Source organism: Stegodyphus dumicola, chromosome 5, assembly GCF_044657685.1.
Source record: "Stegodyphus dumicola isolate Sdum_Otavi_A_Nest chromosome 5, ASM4465768v1".
Classification (NCBI taxonomy): Eukaryota; Metazoa; Arthropoda; class Arachnida; order Araneae; family Eresidae; genus Stegodyphus; species Stegodyphus dumicola.
In genome coordinates, this window is record NC_140772.1 from 60,785,928 (window position 1) to 60,805,521 (window position 19,594).

Here is a 19,594-nt window from a genome sequence, read left to right on the forward strand (position 1 = left end):
ATAACTTTTAAGCACAGCTGCCAAAACTACTAACAGAAGGACGCAATTGCCAGAAGATCTAATCTAAAGATTTGAAACCCTTAGCTTAAGGCTAATTTGTAATCTGATAAGGAAATAACGGAAAGGAGACGTTACAATAAAGATCTAAACCATAATAACAGGTTAATATACTTTGCGACCGGTTAATTAAAATATAACCTTGCGAGAGAAGCTGATTCGTATTTAAGTAACAAACAAGGAAATATATGAAATCCACATGCAGCTAAACGATTGAATCATCAAAAATAGAACTGCCAATCTTCATTCGCAGCGATTTTAAGCCACTCAAATTCAGCTACGATTTCGAAAATCGCCAATTTGCATTATGTGCTTAACTTGTGGAACCCAGTGCAGACTCCTGGCAGCAGTATATAAAATTTAACTATCTGTAAAATACCTGAACAATATACACGCAGATTAGGATAAAATAACGCGCCGAACAAGTATTAATTTAGAATTCAAAGAACAAAAATCAGCGTTATATTTGCAAATTTTCACAGGACTAATTTCGATGGTTTTACCGAACCATCAGCCTCAGCTGCCAAAGCGCAGAAAGTATCTGTCAAAGTATTTTGAGCTTTGGTAGGTAAGTATGATGCTAGTCCTGTAAAAATTTGCAAATATAAGTGATTTTTGTTTGAATTCTAAATTAATATACATGATATTTAAAATATTATTTCTGAGTGAAATAAAGTTATATAATAATTTAAGCTTTGACTTATTCATAATATACCTATTCTAAAAGTCGCTGGTTGGAATTATTATTATTCAAATAAAATTATTATTGTTTTCCCATAGTGGAAAAGCCACCGACTATCCTGTTTCGGCATCAACTGGGACCCATAGCTCAAAGCAACGAGGGAAAACTAATAGTTTATCCTGGAACCATTCTTCATCTGGAATGCTTATGGATTCGGAAGTATGGGATTCCCCACTGGCAAGTCAGTCATTCCTATAGGAAGTATCCTGAAGGTAATTAGGAACTTTTCAATTAAAAACTTCATCAACGAAATTTATTATTTTAAACTTACCACTTGGTTGATAACAGGGCGTAATGTGATAATATTTTTACAGCTGTTTTAAATACTATGCATCAAAATAATCAAAAGTGCTGACCATTTTCGGATAAGCCTGTTCATTCATTGCAGTAGGGTCAGCATTTTTCAGATAAATTATTATAAGTGGTATTGAGTTAGTGAATACAAAGTTTCTGATAATTGCTTACCAAACGCATCACATTAACTTACAAATGAATCTCTTATTTAAAGGGAGAGGTAGATTTCCGTTTGTTTATGTAATACTATGTTTCAGAAATATTATATTTTGCCTTAAATAATACATCTTATAGTCATAATTATTGTAACTATCATAATTATTTTGAAAAAAATTCATTCACTTAATTAATTAAACGTATTATTAATTACTTGCAATATTATAAATAGTGTATCTTTAATGACGAGTTGAATCCAGTAAGATGGAACGTACTTTTTGCACCTAGTGCAGAGTCTGTAGAAGAGAAGTAAGCGCGGGGGCCATCATTTGGCGAAACTGTAACAGAAAAGAAGAGCCATTTTTTTATATTATTACGAATTGTACAGAAGCGGTAAGATAGCTTCCCCGCAAAGCAGTTTTAGCGTTGCCATAAAATAGCAAGGAAGGCAGGGTTGCCACATTTGGTGAGAAATCTACCATTTGGTGACATTTGGCGATATGCCATGGACGGATGGAGAACTTTCTGGAACGAATTCTTACCAGTTTAGCCCAGAATGTTCTCGAACACAAGCCGAAAGCTATATAAACCTTGCTGGTAAGCAGTCGGTTAGTGTGTGCCTCGTCTAGAGTGCGAGATAGTTAGTCAGTCCGTGAAGAGTCGATCCTGTTAACAGCCGAGCAGCGAGTGCATCGTCGAGAGAGTGTGTTAAGCTCCGAGAACGACTGAACCGAAGAGTCGGGAGCTGTGCTCAGTGTGTCGTCGAGTGCATCGCGAGTTGTAGCTTGGCGAGTCTTGAGATTACGTGGAGTTGCGAGAACGACCGAGCAGAGTCGGGAGCTGTATTCTGGTGCTTTGCAGTGAAGCTGTCTCCACCTTTATTGCCTGACATGTGAAGTCTGTGTCGCTGATTGTTCCAACGTGTTTATAAGTAGATCTTCGACGACTGTAAAAGTGTTTTGGACCTTTCCTGATTAATATCGGCTAATAAAGTGTGTGTTTCGATACTTCATCAAGAAGTATTATCATTATTCACTCCAAATCCACACGAACCCCGTAAGAACGTGAAGGAAGAAAATAACGTAGCAACTGGTGTCAGAAGAAAAACGTAACAATATTATAACTCAGAATGCACAAAATTTATATCATTTGAAAAATTATCTAATCGTTGCCACATGTTCTATTCAAATACTATATCAAATCTAGAACGATGCATAAACGAATTTAAGCAAACAAAAGAAAAAAAAGAAACAGTTTTTCACAGACAATTGAATTTCTCATTCAATTAATTCAGTTCTCACTCCGCGAAAAGGCAAAAATACATAAAAATTCAAAACATCTATATTAAAAATTACGAAGCAAATCTTAAACACTTATTTCCTTCAATAAATTCCAAAATGGATTAAGCATGATTTAATTCACAATAATAAAAGAAGGCGTTATCTTTGTTGTTGCGAAGCTTAGTTTCTCTAGATTGGCAACAAATCCGTTATTCTGCCAAGTTTCAAATGTAAATAAACATGGCTGCCATCGCAAAAATAATTAGGCTTAGCTGCACTTACACAACTTTTAAATTGTTCATAATTCTAAAAATATTACATGCAGATTTACTAAAGACATAAAGACCTTAACCGGAAGATAGAACAACATATTTTAATCATTTATAAAGCAAAAAAAGGCACAATTTACAAACATATAAGAGTAAAGAAACTGATATCACTGAGCCGGGTAACAGACTGGATATATATATATATATTTATATACGTTTGTTGCGCCGATTGCAACCAAAATCGGAGGTGCACATATACATCTTATAGCAGTCCTATATACAAAATTTTAACGTTCTGAGGCTATTCGTTTTATGAGTTATGCGAGATACGTACGTACAGATGCCACGAAAAATTCCTTCAGATTTCATTTTAAAGCAGTTTAATAATTTTTTTGGAGGGAAAGAATCTTTTTATTCTGTCTTTACTTACAGATGTCACGCAAAAACATCGTTAAATTGCATTCGATGGCGGTCAGAATGGATATTTTTCGTTGAAATATGCTGCCTGAAACTTTTCACGATTACAATAGTATAAAATTTCAAAGTTCTATGGCGACTCGTTTTTGAGCTATGCGACCTACAGATGTCACGAAAATTTCTCTTCTGAATCCATTTTAAATCCATTTTATGATCCGTTTCGGACCAAAAAAAGTCCTTTATTCTGTCCGTACGTAAAGATGTCACGCAAAAACTAAATTCAAATAGATTCGAGAATGATGAAAACGGATGTTCTCGTTGAAATATGGTACCCAAAAGTTTTCGCAAAACCCAAAACATTGTCTCTAAAGACAAATAGTTAATTAAGTAATATGTGGGGCAATTTCATTTAACATGTTCTAAGTTCTTCGGTATTATTCGATTTTTAAATTCATTGTAAAATTCTAGCAAATTAATTAATTTTATTTGAAGACGAAACAAGTACTCTTTAAAAAGGCGTAGAAGTCCTATGTTAGTTTCGAATCTGAACGATTTTGAGTGTTAAAATATATAAGTCGCATTAAAAAAGGTAGTTTGATAGTGTTAAAAAATTTAAATAATAATATTACGTTTTAGGAAATGGAAAATAACTTCAGACAATAACTAAGCAATGAAAAACTTCTTAGAAATGAATCACATCTGTAGATTAACCGGAGTAAAAGGTGTAACAGCAGAACTTTAGAACTAGCATTGTTAAGCGAAATAAAATAAGAAAGACTTTTAATAAAAAAGTTGAAATAAACATTAATTCACAAAATTTAAAAACATGAAATTTACTCACATTAAAACATGTACTAATATTGCATAATTATTTAAGCTATAATTTAAAGGTAACATCAAAAATTCAAAGAATATAACAGACAAAATTAATGTTGGTTGTGAATCAGCGCTCTACCAGTCTTAAAAAGGAGTAACCAACTTTGAGAAATTTCCAACATAGAAAAATAGGTAAAATGTTCATAATAGTAATTTAGTTTGATTAAATAAAATTAAAGAGTGCAATGGCTGATCTACTTTCCAGAAAGTTGCATACGATTACAAATGGTTATGATACAAATACAAATGGCTCTGGGTATACAAATGGCTATGATTTCAAAAAACATCTTTCTTTTAACTGTCAATAATAAGGTGGCATAATAGTTACAGTCTCAGAATTTAATTTTTATTGAAATGAGAATGGAATGGAATTTTTATAGAATGGATTAGGATTTTCAAATAACAGAGTTCAGGGAATATGGTTAAAGTTTAGATGTTCCTTTGAAATTCTGCCTGTCATCCAAACTGTTTAGACTTGTACCAAGATTGACAGAAAGGGAGAGAGAGAGAGGTTTATTGGTCTAAGAGAGGATGATTTATTGCATAGAGATGCAGCACGTCGCGTTCATTGAAATCAAGCGTTATTCAGAGTATGTGTTTGCAATCTGTTCAGTCAGACATCATTTCACACTGACAATGGGCTGGCGAATCATGATCTACTACAAGAAGAAAAGACCTCCAGTATATAAAATTAGGTAGTATGTCTACCACCACAGCTTCTCTGAGAGCTGTGGCCCCAGAGCACGTGAAGGCCTTATTTCGGGTTTTAAAAAATGTAACAGGAAGGGCAAAATTAAAATAAATAAATGTTCATACAAGAGTTATATAAAATGTATTTACGGAGTACAGTTTGAGATTCCATAAAAGTGTTAAAATCTTTCCACATGATTGTGTCTGCTATTATACCAAATTTTCTTAAAAGGAAACTTACAATTAAAAAATTACTTCTTTAATTAATACATGTTTCTGTTTCATTTGTGATTCATGAAATTCAAGTTTGCCGTGAAATAAATAACAATTTATATTGAAAAACCAGTTTTTACATTTCAGAAATCTTAAGCATACGTAAGTTTACATTTTACAAATATAAAATTAATTTTATAGATAAAGAGGTGCACCATTTAAAAGTTATTTTATGTACGCATGATTTTATCAGCAAAGCTCGTAGTGCAGGGATATCCAAAATCCGCGTTATGATATCAAACTGAAAATAAGTCTGATACTGTGACTACTTAAAGCAACTTTAAGTGTCATGTTACAGCATTAACTAAGCACTTGTGTTGCAACATCAATTCCAGCATTTGCGAAATTAGCTGACTGAATATATTTGAGGTATTAACTCACTTGTTTAATACTTCTAAATATGCTCTTATTCATTAAAAATGTATTTTAAAAAAATGTATATATAAAGTAAAACTCAGAACAAAATATAAAATCCTTTAACAAACTTTTTTTCAAAATAAGACTTCTTTATTTTTATAACTATTACCGTTAAGTTAAATGCCACTGCCTTTTCCAATAGCAAGTCTATATGCTGCTCTTGAGAATTTATTCTTCGTATAAAATACTATAATATTGAAATGATAAAATTTTCAGGAACAATATCAAAATTTCTTAGTTTAACAGGATTAACATGTACACTTTTTTTCTCAAAAATTTATAGAAAAATGACTTCAGTTGCTTAGTAATCATAAGAAGATATTTCAAAAATTGTTTTATTTCAGAAATTAAGCGAAAAATATTAATAGTAATTGCGACTAGCAGCATATTAAGTAATTAATAGTATTGCACTTATTTTAATTTTATCAATTAACAGCACTGTTATTAATTTAATTTTTATTATATATTTAATAAAAAGGGATGAATATCTGGTAAAAATCCTCATTAGAGATACTGCATTATATATTATATATTCAGCAATGAGACTTTATATATTCACTATACATTAAATATCAACTAATAAACCTGGTAAATAATTAAATCTTGAAGTATGACTAATAAACGAAGAAAATTGGATGAAAATTTAAGGCTGATCAAACCGAATAACGATAGACTTCGTGTTACAACGAACACTCATTAGAAAAGTCAATTAATTAAGAATTAATTAGTGTATTTAAAATGAAAATAGTTAATTAATTTATAGTACAGCATTCAAAATTTATATATTTAAGAGCAGGGATCCTATACGAAGGATTTCTCAGGGATATTATCTTCTATTTACATTACATGACGGATGTAAATACAAGATAATATCCCAACAAACCAATACGCCAGCTGAAATCGAATTATATATGCTTTACGACATTCACTACTGTACCATTAACGCAATAAACAGTTATTTTATGAAACTTTTACCACTTTTAAATTGATCAAATGAAGAGTTTTGTGTCACTTTATTTCGAAAAGGAACAGCTCTTACAGATAGAGTTTGGTTTAGAAAACCGTCGTACTCTCGGATCCAGCAAAAAAATTTTATAGTAACTAATGTTGCTGTTTACTCTCTCTGATTCCTTTCCAAGCATTGAAAATTTATTCTTTCTAAGAACGCCAGCTAAATCTTCCTTAAACTCGCCAGCCTCTTAAAGGGTTGCAGAACCAGTTACATGCATTGGGTCACATTCATAAGCCCACGGAACATTTTTAAAATTCATAAAGAATATGTACCCCAACCAGCACCATATTTTACTATGCTGAAATGAAGGTAAAGTCAAGTAATATATAGAAGCCCTCAGTGTGTTTACTCTTGCTTGTACAGCAGACATCTGTGAGTCATTGAGAGGATTTATTTGGGCATATTAGAAAGATTGCCTATGCTAGCTGAATAATAACAGTGATAATATCTAACAGTAGTGATAATGTTTTAACAAGGTAGTTATCTGATTCATTACAAAAAAAGCATTGTCAAGCATCTTCATTGAAATCTGCCACAAATTCTCTTAGTAAGAATATCTCATCAAGTATTTCTCATTAAGGTGGACAGGATACATAGGATTAGAAGATGATGGTTTAATACAGTAACCGCATTTGGCTTCGGATTTAATGTTTTTTTCCCCTTGTGTAATTTTTTCAATAATTTGACCTTTATGCCTCAGTTTTCGGGTAATCTTCAAGGTTCCAGCAGCATTATCAAAGATGTTGTGCTTCCTGTTAGCATGCTATATTGTTTCGCTTGTGGGATGAAATGAATTTACAAATTGCTTCGCGGAATGGCAAATGACTCTGTTTTCTGACATTCCTTTTTTTATTTACCAAGGTACCATGGTAAAAGAAACCAATATTATAAATTTATTTAGAGTCTAAATTTAACAGCGTTCTTTTTTTTAATCTGAATGAGTAGCACACTGCATAGTTATACGCAGGCACATGCAACGCAGTTTATGTAGCATTTTTGTACGGTATTAATGTAAGCAGAGTTGGTACAATATTACTGTCTTAGCTTTAATGATTAGTTATTTAATATGCCGCAAAAATGTTTTGCAGGATGGACTAACGAAGTTGGTCGAGATCCTCAACTAGAATACCGACTTTCTATTTATCACGCTCAGAAAGACGATTCTGGGCGCTTTACGTGTATCACTCCTATGGGGCACAGACACTCTGTAGATATTGTTGTGGCTGGTAAGTTCAAAATTTTAAAGAGATTTAACAATCTTTTAATTACTTGCATGTGGAATTACAGTTAAATTTTAAGATGGAAAAATAATTTTCAAGAAAACTGATTCTCTCTTAATTATTCTCTCAAGAAAAGTGAATAAATTTTTTTTAATAAAATTTTACAAACTTAATAAGAATTACGACTCTGAGCAATATAAAATCGTTCAGTTTTAATATTCAGCTAATTTAGTTTGGTAAATTGTATTATAATAATGAACAAAATTTCATAAATAACTGCATCTGATAACATGAAATTTGGTAATCTAAAAAACGAGCCATGTTATAATGTAATTCATACTATCAATGTAAAATTAATTAGTGCGTTAGTATACATTTTCATCAAAGAAAAACTATCAAGTTTTATCGGAACACACTCCTGTTTCCATTTAACATTCAAATTATTTTCTGTAAAATGTAATATCAAAATTTATAGTTTCCAAGAAAACAAGAGTAAAGAATTTGAAAAATAAGCATTTGAATACTTAGAACGAGTATAAAAAGACATCAGTAATTTTTTTTTTCTGCTAGCTTAAAGTATTCACTTTCTCTCCGTAGCGGTTCACTGTCCTCAGATACCACCGACTGCTGGTCTTCAAGTGAGCAACCCCAGCACAAAGTTAGATACCAAAGTCGTATTCTCTTGTCGTGAAGGTCAAACACTTCTCGGAAGTGAACAAGCAACGTGTCTGCCATCTGGCAATTGGTCTGCTGAGCCGCCTTTGTGTCAGGGTAAGTTAAGAAATTTTAAAAAAATCTCTATCTTAAAACAGTAATTCCAAATCTGTATCTAAACGTATTTATGGTTCATTATTAAGAATTCCATAGTTCAGTAATCAAACGTTTTACGCAGTCAACTAATCGCCTCAAACTTAGTATTATTCCGTGTATGTTCAAGTCCCTAGAGTGAAACAGTACGTGCACTTGGCACATAATCTATTCTCATCCTCCTATGTATTATTAATAACAACTAGGTTCGTACAGTCATAAAAGTTAATCTAATTTTATTTTTTGAAAATAATACTTTTTCAGCCTTCCTAGGCTACGGTCGACTTATCGTCCTTTCCTTAAGCTTATATAAGCCCAAAATACAAACAACAAGGTCCACAACAAGAGCAAATTCCAACTAATTTGCACTTGTACAAATCGTATGTTCAAACTAAAAGCTTAGGAAACTTAAAATCAGCGTTCTGTATATAGTCTCTGGAATTACAATAAGTGTAGATAAGAATAAAAAATATAGTAATTTTATGAAATAGTAACTCGGCTTCTAAACAGAAAGCACAATATCTAAGCATAAAATACTAGAAAAAAAAACAAAAAGACACTTAACGAAACCAAAGGGTATTAAAGGTGGCAAAAATACTAGGAAACTGCGTGGCTAGTACCATTGTCAAAACTCTCTTTTTAATAAAATAGCTCTCGCTCGCTATTTAAAACTATTTAATTTACATTTATGATGGAGCTGATGGAAGAAAATAGAAGTACATTAGAGATTTATTTAAAAAAATAATGTATTAATTAAAATATATCTTACATAGTGTCACAACATCAAGTACGATGTAAACTCTGTGTAAGATAGCACATTAATTACGGTGTACTGTTTAAAGAAAAAGGATAAAAATAGTCCACATTACGAATACACTGATGACAGAAGAAGGTACTACAAGCGTACCAAAGCAGAGTGCAATATGTACTTAAATAAATAATTTTCTACCACTACTAATGGAATAGTTCTTGCATGAAGGACGATACTTCAATAAATGTAAAATGTGCGATAAATAGTTTACAAAACTTCTATCAGACATTTCCAGTTTTTTGATACAAATAAGTAATGCTTTTATTCTATCCATATAGAATGTAATGATCAAAGAACAAGGATACTATATGGAAGTCATAGAAGCATTTAGCTGTATACAGCTACACCCGTATATATTTTTCAATATATGTCAATATGATTATTCTTAATTTCTTTTTAGTGGTTCTCCTAAATTGTAAATATGTTTTGTACATATATATCCTGTCCATAAAAGTTCTTGTGTGACCCTTATTCTCACAACTCTAGATCATGGACATATATTTTCAGTGCTAAAGATTTTTTAAAAGACACATATTTCCATTCGTATTTTGTCATTTTTCAATTAAAAAAACATCAGTGTCATAAAAATTACGAAATCTAATTTTTTCGGTGGCCTCTTGCCTCTATAGTTATCATTAGTAAGTCTACACTTATAAAAAGCACAAAAAAAATTATTCATGTAAGAAAAGAAATGGCCGAGTTATTTAATATTAAAATTAGGAATTTTTGCCACATTTTTACCTTGCCTTGAAGGATCAGTTAAAAAATAAATTAGAATAATTCGAGTTTGGTTTTTTCCCTTTAATGTCATTCCGTGATACTCTTTTATTAGCGTCTAACATTCTTTAATTTGTAATTTTGTATCATTTTCAGAAGGAATTTAGGCCCGTAAGTTTTCAAGTGCTAAAAATGTACGTTATTAATATTCTTGTGCAGTTTTATTACTTTAGAACCATAATATAATAATAACTTTAAGAATAACTAAAAGGAAAATATTTTTCATTTTTAATTTATGGAAATAAGATTGAGATTGCGCTACTGAAACATGCCAATGCTTTCTATAACAGAAAGTCTGCAAGATTCCATGGTTCTTTTTCGAAAACATTTATATTAATCTGTATTTTTCATTACAATCTGTATAGCAATGTTCGTTAATTATTCTATTAACATGAAAAACGTTTTCTAAACTACTTCATTTTTTTGTACAAATGCGAACATATTGCTCCTCTTCAATTTGTGTCTGACCACTGAACATGACTCAGACTTCATATTTAACACGTTGACGACGGCCTGACCAACCGGTGGGTCATACATGTCTGTTCCGTGAGGCGGCATGACCCACCAGAGGATCATGCTTGATTGTTCCGCGGGCCGGCATGACCCACCGATGGGTCGCACGCTTGTATATCAAAAAATATGTAGTACAAAATTTTATTTTATTTTAATTATTCAACAGTATACATTAACATTTTAACATTATAAACAATGATTCAGTAGAACACAAATAACTTAAAATGTAACTTATCAATTAAATATAATTAAATATAATTATTAATTTTTTCTATGCAGTTTTCTAAATCAGGCTAAATAAAGTGCCGGCTTGTCCTTACAATTATCGCGATATATTGTTACTTTCTTTGCTCTATTCGTGGTCTTGTTTCAAAGCTCTATCCGCCCCACGAAACGGACCGCTAATTCAAGCACCGCCACCCGAAAAGAACAATGAATATCCGCGCCGCCGTCAACGTGTTAATTATACTCAGCTCTTCAAATCAAAGATTTGAATATATGTCACATAGTATATAGCATAAAATAATCACATATTACTGAAATTAAATTTTAACAAATTCCAGTTACAGAAAGCGTTTATTTTTAGAATGGTTTCAGGGATGTTTAATTAATATTTAAAATGTAACGATTATTTTTTAAATCTTCGATCTGATAGCCTTTTTTTCTTGACTATGAGTCTACATCGTGATTTCCATGGTAAAAGAGCTTTTCGTAAAATTTTCATGGGTATTGATTTTAATTCCTGTTTCAGTATCCATCAATCGTGATGAGTTTGCGCTTAGGATGAGCACTTTTCAAGAGATCAAAGGTACAATAGCCTATAGGGGAAACATCAAAGAACTTTCGAGGAATACGTTGAAAAGGTAGTATATACAGGGTGTCCCATAAGTCTATAAATAATTTTTAAATTCATAAAAATTGTAGGAATTAGTAGAAATGAATGCAGTTTGAAAAAAAAAGTTATTCTCGTGAAGGGATATATTTTTTTGGGGGGAGGGGGGTAAAGAAAAAAAATTTCGTTGATAGAGGTCGCCCGCCACACAGACGCAGTAACAAAAAACATGTAAATCAGAGTCCTACAAATTGCAGATTTTACAATTAATAGTTCGTTTCTGATTCTTCTTCCTACTTGCTCGTACAAAAAGTTTTAATTTCGATGATGACATTAGTGGATACAGCGTTATTAGTGAAGTTGTTTTACCTCAGCCAAGAATCGCCAACTGAAGCTTTATGAAGGTTTCGGACACTGAAGTGATGGAAGAAAGGTTCAGGTCCAGTCACTCCTTACCTGACTGACTTTCCTGGTACGACATTTTGAAGAAACAGGAAGTTTGTGTACCGCCTTCGTAGTGGTGCACCAAGTTTATCAGAGGTCCGTAGCTCCGATGTGGCTTCGCAGATTGACATTCAACAAGTAGCACACGAGAAGTGACATGGAACACTGGTTACCTAAGATATCTGTATTCCGTATCCTTCACAGTGTTTTAAAATTGTACCCCTACAAGTTGCAGTTAGTCCATCGGCTTTTATTAAATGAGCTAAGCGGTATGAATTCGCAAATTGGGCTTTGTCGGAAATCGATGATGATCTACAATGGCTTCTCAATATCTTGTGAACAGATGAGGCTCATTTTTCATTGATAGAACTGTTAACATCCATGACTCTAGAATCTGGGCAAAGGAGAAACCAGTGCCTATACTGAGGAGATCCTGCATTCACTGCGTTTAACCGCTTGGTGTGGTTTCACTGGATCCAATATTGTGAGACTTTTTTTAAGAGCGCTGCACAAATGCTGACTGGAGGATCTGCTCTGTTACTGGAAAATGCTACTTGTAACTGCTGCAAGAAAAAGTGATACCGCACTTACTGGAAGTCCTTAAAACAGTGACGTTCATGCAAGACAGAGTAACCCCTCATATCGCAACCGAAGTGAAAACGTTCATAAGATTTTTCACCGAAGAGCGATTAATTAACTGTAATTTTAGAAATGAGTGCCCCCTCTCTCTCGCCGAACATAACACCACTTGATTTCTGACTTTGGGGGTTATTTCAAGTTCAGATTGTATCGCAATATCCCATCTTCTTTGTTTCAGTTAAAAGACGCCATTCGTCTCGAAATCTCTTGCATGCGTTCAGATATGTTACATGCTGTAGTTAACGGTGGTGTAACTCGTTTGCAAACTGTAATTTGTGATGATAGCGGACGTACATAATAAGAGCGATATGATTGTAAACATTTGCCCGCATGCAAATAAATATAGTTTTTCTAGAAATGTGCGATTTGTTCTCGTACAGCGCCCTCTATCGATATAATTTTTGACTATATTTTTCTTTACCAAAAAAAAAATCCCCCCTTAACGAGAAAAACTTTTCCGCGAACCCCCTTCCATTCTACAAATTCCTTCCAGTTTTCTGAATTTTTAAAATATATACAGACTTATGGGACACCCTGTATACAATACCTGTACCAATTCTTTTTTTCATCTTCAAGGAATGCATTGGTACTTTTTAAACTATGACTTGTTGCTCTGCCTTGACGTGAATTATGAATTAATGACGTGTTTACTCATTGAAGGTCATTGGGATAAAGAATAGGAAATTCTGCTGTAAATATCGGACATAAAACTTTCTCTTGATTGTACGTTGAGTTGATTTTAACATTTTTCCCACTGTTTTTGTTTTTAATTTCCGGTTGTAAGAGAATTCTGAGACAGTTATAAATTCCTTACTGAAACTTTTCTTTGCATTCACGGAACTAGGTTTGCATACCCTTTTTTCTTCCTTTTCAATAATAAATAGACTTTTTTTTGTTGTTGTTGCAGTCTTTATGTGAACGCGTGGCTCATAATGTATTTATCTCTCACTAAATAGTCTTCATGAAGGGCTCTACAAATTGTTATGCGTTGAGGCACATGCTCAGCAAAAGATGGTGAACATTATTTTTTTTAGCTTTTTTAAGTTGTAAATTTTAGGTTGTTATTTCATTTGTTGTTGCTACAGATGTATTTAACGACTTGGCAATTGATTTCTGCGTCAGTGGATTTCTCTCGTTACTAACAATTTAGAAATAGCACATAGCTTTTTCGAGTATTCGTTTGGAGCCTTCTTTCCATGTAGAAATAATGATTGACAGTTTTTTCCTTTCCGATTAATAATGTTTCTTATTTTGCACTTAGGAATTTTAACACCATGCATTTGACAATGTTTTTGAGTTATAGAATACCAATATTTCTCTTCGGAAAGTGCAAAATCATATCCTTCAATCCACAGCTAGTTTGCATGCGACTATTTTGAAAGAAGAAAAAATTTAAAAGCAGCAGCCGATACTTCTCATTTCAAATAATAAGCTGTAGCCAGAAATTTTTATTCCAAAACACTTGCTTTCTTACAGTTATTAAAGTTATTTATCGAAATTATTCTAAAAATGTGTAAGCACCTACTTTAAATTTAATAGTGTTTTAAATTCAATTTTCCATGCAACTTAATCAGTTTCTCAGCGTATGAAAGCACCTTTAAGAACACTTCTGCAGAATAATATCCTTTCCACTACTGAGATCATTAGAACACTCTCGCTGAAGATTCCAGTAATAATTTGCCATCATGTACCAAATGATAGGAGTTTTCCATAATTTTTATATCTTGCAGGAAAACTTCTGCCTTTGCTCTTCATAAAAGCTATCTAAATGACTATACAGGTAATGAACTCTAATATAGATATTATAGTCAAATTCATAGAAACGGCAGAAGTCTCCCATATGACAGAAAAGAAAGTTTGACCTGCTAGTCTCCGATTTAAATTTGGCAAAAAAATTTTTGAAACAACTGCAACGAACACTGTAGTCAAACATCTTTGAAAATTGAGCAGTATTTCTAAGAACAAAAATAGTTATCGATATTAAATACCACAGGCTGCCATGTTCTCTTAGACAATCAGCTGTACAGGGAATAAAAATCACTTATTTTCTTTCTTTTGAACTTAATTAATTATTTAAAAATTCATTAAATTAAAAATATTTTAATTTAAACAATTTATTGTATGTAGTGTATTTTCTTTATTTGCACTGCTTAAGTTGAAAGATTTTTATATAAATGGGCCGTCAGGGTTCATAACTATATGTCTCATCTACTGAAATCCTTTTTAAATTGCAAAGCCATCTCTTTCATTTCATTCAGACTTAAAGTGCTCTGATTTTCATTATCTGTTACATTTTCAATATTTTCTGGTTGTTTCTGTAAAATTAATAATGCCTACTACAATGAACAACGTAGTTTTTTTCTTAGTTCTTTATTTTCATTTTGCTGTACCTCACGTGAATCCAACCCGTAAGTAACCTAACTAAGTAACCAATAACTTAACTTAATCTAACGAGTAATGCTGGTTCGTTTTCATTCTGCTTTAAACAAATCTTGATATAAATTATCGATTTTGTCATATATATTAAAATTAATCTCAGTCTTATGTTTCGTATTTTATGAGCTCGAAAGTTAACATTTAATCACAAAATGTGAAAACTAAAGGAAAGTAAAATTTATATCGATTAATCATTCTTGGGAAGAATTTATAAATCACACTAATATATATCACTGATTTCATTATCTAGTGACAGAGTGTCCCGATTTAACGAATGACACTTCTGAGTTGCTGATAGCAGAAGTATCTGGTCGCACTGTCGGTTCAAAAGCCACTTTCTCTTGCCCTACCGGATATGGTCTGAGGGGTGACGATACATTGCAATGCCTTGACACTGGACAGTGGTCTGCAGCTGTGCCATACTGTGAAGGTAAGTAATAATTCATTTTTCTAATCATGGAATAAAGAAGTATTCTCGTAGAAGAATAAAAGTAATGCTTTGCTTTTATAAAAAATAACGCATATACTGAAAAAAATCAAGAATGTAACTGGTAATTTTATTAATAGCGTTCTCGTATAATTCATATCATATAGTTCCCCTTAGAAGGTCCTCCACAAAGGCATCCTTCCTCTTAGACAGATAGATAGCCTTCGCTTGCTTTGCCATAGCCAAATAAACCAAATGTTCCCAAAAATTTGCAAATTTCTGCGTCCATTCTTCCAAATTTGAGAAAATGAGTGTAAAGGTGTACTTCAAATTCTAATTTCAAGCAACATAAGAGCCGGTAGTGTAACTATCACGTTGGGAATATAGAACATGTCGTTGAGAAGGCATTTGGCGGATTGCGAGTTGCGTGCAATTGGGAGAATGTAAATAAAACAGACACTGATAAAAAGTCTGTAAAAACCTAAAAGTAGTCGAAGACGTCATGCTAAGAAATTGGAAACGGTTTAAAACACTAGCGACGTATGCAAATAACCAAGTCAAGGTCGAAAACGAGCCACAACAAACTCTCAGCACATTTATTTGACAACGACTGTTAAAACAGATTGCTATCGCAGGAACTCCTGGACAATTTATAATACATAGCAAACAAAATCGCTGCAAAGCTAGAATTTCCGTTAGAAGTTACCTCACACCTTAATAATTTTCCTATATGTACCTTTAAAATGTCCTAACGCAAATTTTTCTATGCCCTACTTTATATCACATTCCCTACGTTTAAATTTACTTATTGCAGAAACAGGCAATTTTGAAGTGTGAAGATACGTCGGGCACAATTTAAACAAACAAACAAAACAATTGAGCAAGTTCCATATTATTAGATGCAAAATCATTCAAGTTATATGAGTTTTTATAGTTATTCCTTTAAGTTATCCCACCAGTGTATTTATTTTCGGAAATGACGAGGAAAATTATATAAATGAATTTTCTTGAAAAATTAAAAATATAAAATTCGACGTCACTTCTAACAAATAGCAAGCAGTAACATTAAATGCATGAGAGGCGATCAAAATGTTCGCATAACGGGATATAAAAAGCATGCTAGCTGAACAAAATATTTTTTACTTGTAATATAATTCCTTCCAGTGACAATACATTTCTTATAGCGGTTCTATAGTGATTCCCTGCAGGAAAAATTCGCCCTCATGCTTTAAAAACTAGTCATTGTAAGCATTCGTAGCCTTATAGTCATATGCAGAACGTATCTCGCAAAGATCCTTCTTCAACAGGAAAAAAATCATATTGAAGCAAATATCGAGAATGAGGTAATACTTAAAAGCCTGCAGCTTTTATAGCAGCCATTGACGAAGCACAGGTACGTGATATGCATTGCGATAATCAAAAATTTCCTTCAGCTTTAACCTTCGTCAACGATTAATTTCTTCGCAAACTTTTCCTATTATTTGTTTATTATAGTCCTATGTGATCGTTTCTTCGCGTTGAAGGTTCAATAACCAGCTGCCTTTAGGATCCCAAACAATACGGATCATAATTTTGGATCATGACGTTGATACACAAAATTTCTTGTTAACAAAAGAAATCTTTTCCAGATCTTGCCATTTTGTTTCATCTCGGGATGTTATCATGAATAAAAACAAGAGTGTACCCTTGTTTTATTTACATTAACATATTAAATAAAACTTCTTCTATATCCCACTGAACCATTGCCAAAAGTGACTCCAAAATACTTACACAAGTTTTCTGTGGTTCGAATAGCATTTTGGCTAGACATTGAGATGTTTGCCATCATGAGATATTTTCTTAACATTAATTCTATGCTATTAAATGAAACAATGCTAGTCTTAACTGTTGAACATCTCTCTCTATGCACGTCATATATATATATATATATATATATACGATTGAATATTCCCCGTTTTCACTCTAATCTAAGAACTCCAGGAATGTTCGAACGATTATACAAATTTTGCCATTTATTTCAAAGAAATGTAAAGAATCAAATTCTTTTTTCTATCATAAATTAATCATCAAATATGAAATTGAGTTGGCTGGTTTAATATTAAATAAATAAAGTTGCATTGCATAAAATTGCATAATACATGTATAATTTTAACGAATATAGAATTAAATTAAAATAATTAAAATATTCTGAATGTGTAAAGCATCAGCTTTCAAAAACAGAGATAAAAGTATTTTGGGTAAATTAATGACAGTAAAATACAGAAAAAAAGCAGGACAAAAACTAAAATATATATTTAGATAATATAAAAAGCAGATGATTAGAGCTAACTAATTAACAAAGTGGATTGCTTGATTGTAGGAAAAACATTTACACTGTATGTCCATGAGTAGATGTCTTCGTGAAGGACTTAAAAAAACGTTCCTGTATTCACATTGCGTCTGATAAAAATTCCAAAATTCTCATGCATCAAACTCGTTCAACCGCCAGGATAAATAGCAGGGGCGAAATACTAATGTTTCACGATTTTAGCTTCTTGTTAGCAAGAGCTAATTTATGAGCTTTTAAAACCTATAAGGAATTGTTTCAGTGGGTCTGGGTCAACCTTTAAATCAAATCAAATCAAACCAATAATGCGCCGAGGTATAATATGTATTTTAATATTCATTTTCTGAATTGCTTTGTTGATTGTTTCTCCGAGAACTTAAGAACTGTAAAGGAATAGTATGAAGAATTTTTCCGTCAAGTTATATACGCAGTAAAGGAAAATGGAACTCAAAAATGCAAGTCAACTATTGCTAAATTCTAGAAAGAGATAAAGTAGAAACAAAATACTGAAGAAAATAGAGTTACATTCTAAAACAGAAGGTGAAATAGACGTTTAAAGCAATTATTACGAATTAACATGGCTTTTATATAAAAAATGAGTATTTATTGTAATAAAGTAAAAGCCTGTTATTTAGAAACATTATCCTGTAGAACACTTTGAAATCTGATACAACTCCATACAGAGTAATGAGGGAATATTTTTATCAAAAAATAATTGTTTTCGGCTAAGACGGTTCTCTGACTTATCAATCAAAATAGAATATCATCAGAGCAAAATATGATAAATTTTGCATTGAAGCATCTGCGACAAATTTTTCTGTTCATAATAATCAATGAACGTGATACACTAACACCTTTTTAGTTTGATAATTTACTGTAGAATTATATTCATTTCAAATGTTTAATATCTACAGAAGTGATCTGTGAGTCACCGGAAACGCCAAAGAATGGTTTCCTGCAAAGCGTCAACAAGGACAAATATCGAGGAGGAGATGTTCTGCAATATGCATGTGACGCTAACTTCATGATGAATGGCACACCAATTATCATATGCCAAGAAAGCAGCAGATGGTCAGGTCCTGTACCTACATGTAAGAGTAACTTGGTTTTCTTCGTTAATTATATTAGTTTATAAATTTATATAGAAAACTATACATAGCGTTTGTTAAATGATTATTATTATCTTTTACAAAATCCATTTACATTTCTACGTGAAATTTTAACTTGCATGAAATATAAGGAAAACTGTAATATTTGCGTTCGAAAAAAAAGCGCATGAATGTGTTGAGTGGCTTCGCCTTTAACAGGATTAATTTAAGTTTATTAACTTGATAAAAAATTAGTGGAAACAAAAGAAGAATTCTTCAATAGAGTCACCAAAAATGAGATTTAACTTATTAGCTTGTTAACGAACTCAGTTATTTTACAGATCTTACCACAAATTTTTACACTTATTTATGTATCGCCTGAAAAAGAGGCACTGGTTAATAAATATGTAGTATAAATTCTGGATGGTTATAATTAAAGTTATTCTATTTAGATCTACGTAGAGCCAGTTCTGGTAGACCTATTTCGTTGAAACTTGGTATACACATTTATATACGTTATAGGAGAAAAGTAAACTACAATACAAAAGAAAATGTTGAAACTTCAACCACCAGATGTATAGGGGGTGCATGAAGAGCAACACAAAACTTTATTTAATCACAGCATTTATTCAATGTGCATTCCATTTGTATCAATCACGTTCAAAGTGTGTTATAGCGCGAAGGGTTTCTCGATCAATTGCAGCAACATGGCATACATAATTATATTCATTTCAAATGTTTAATATCTGGAAATATTGCTTTCAGTTAGGGCATAGTCCATATGCTGTTCG

General features: G+C 32.2%; 1 protein-coding gene across 4 annotated transcripts in view; it reads left to right on the plus strand.

Annotated features, from left to right (window-relative positions):
* Hasp (Hig-anchoring scaffold protein) overlaps positions 1 to 19,594 on the plus strand; it is an 818,047-nt gene that overhangs the window by 793,229 nt on the left and 5,224 nt on the right. For all 4 annotated transcript variants that reach the window (XM_085816685.1, XM_085816688.1, XM_085816687.1 and 1 more), the window contains 5 exons: positions 838 to 1,011; positions 7,572 to 7,709; positions 8,301 to 8,474; positions 15,213 to 15,392; positions 18,630 to 18,806. In XM_085816685.1, coding sequence (XP_085672811.1) covers positions 838 to 1,011; positions 7,572 to 7,709; positions 8,301 to 8,474; positions 15,213 to 15,392; positions 18,630 to 18,806 — 843 coding nt within the window. The remainder of the gene's footprint in view (positions 1 to 837; positions 1,012 to 7,571; positions 7,710 to 8,300; positions 8,475 to 15,212; positions 15,393 to 18,629; positions 18,807 to 19,594) is intronic.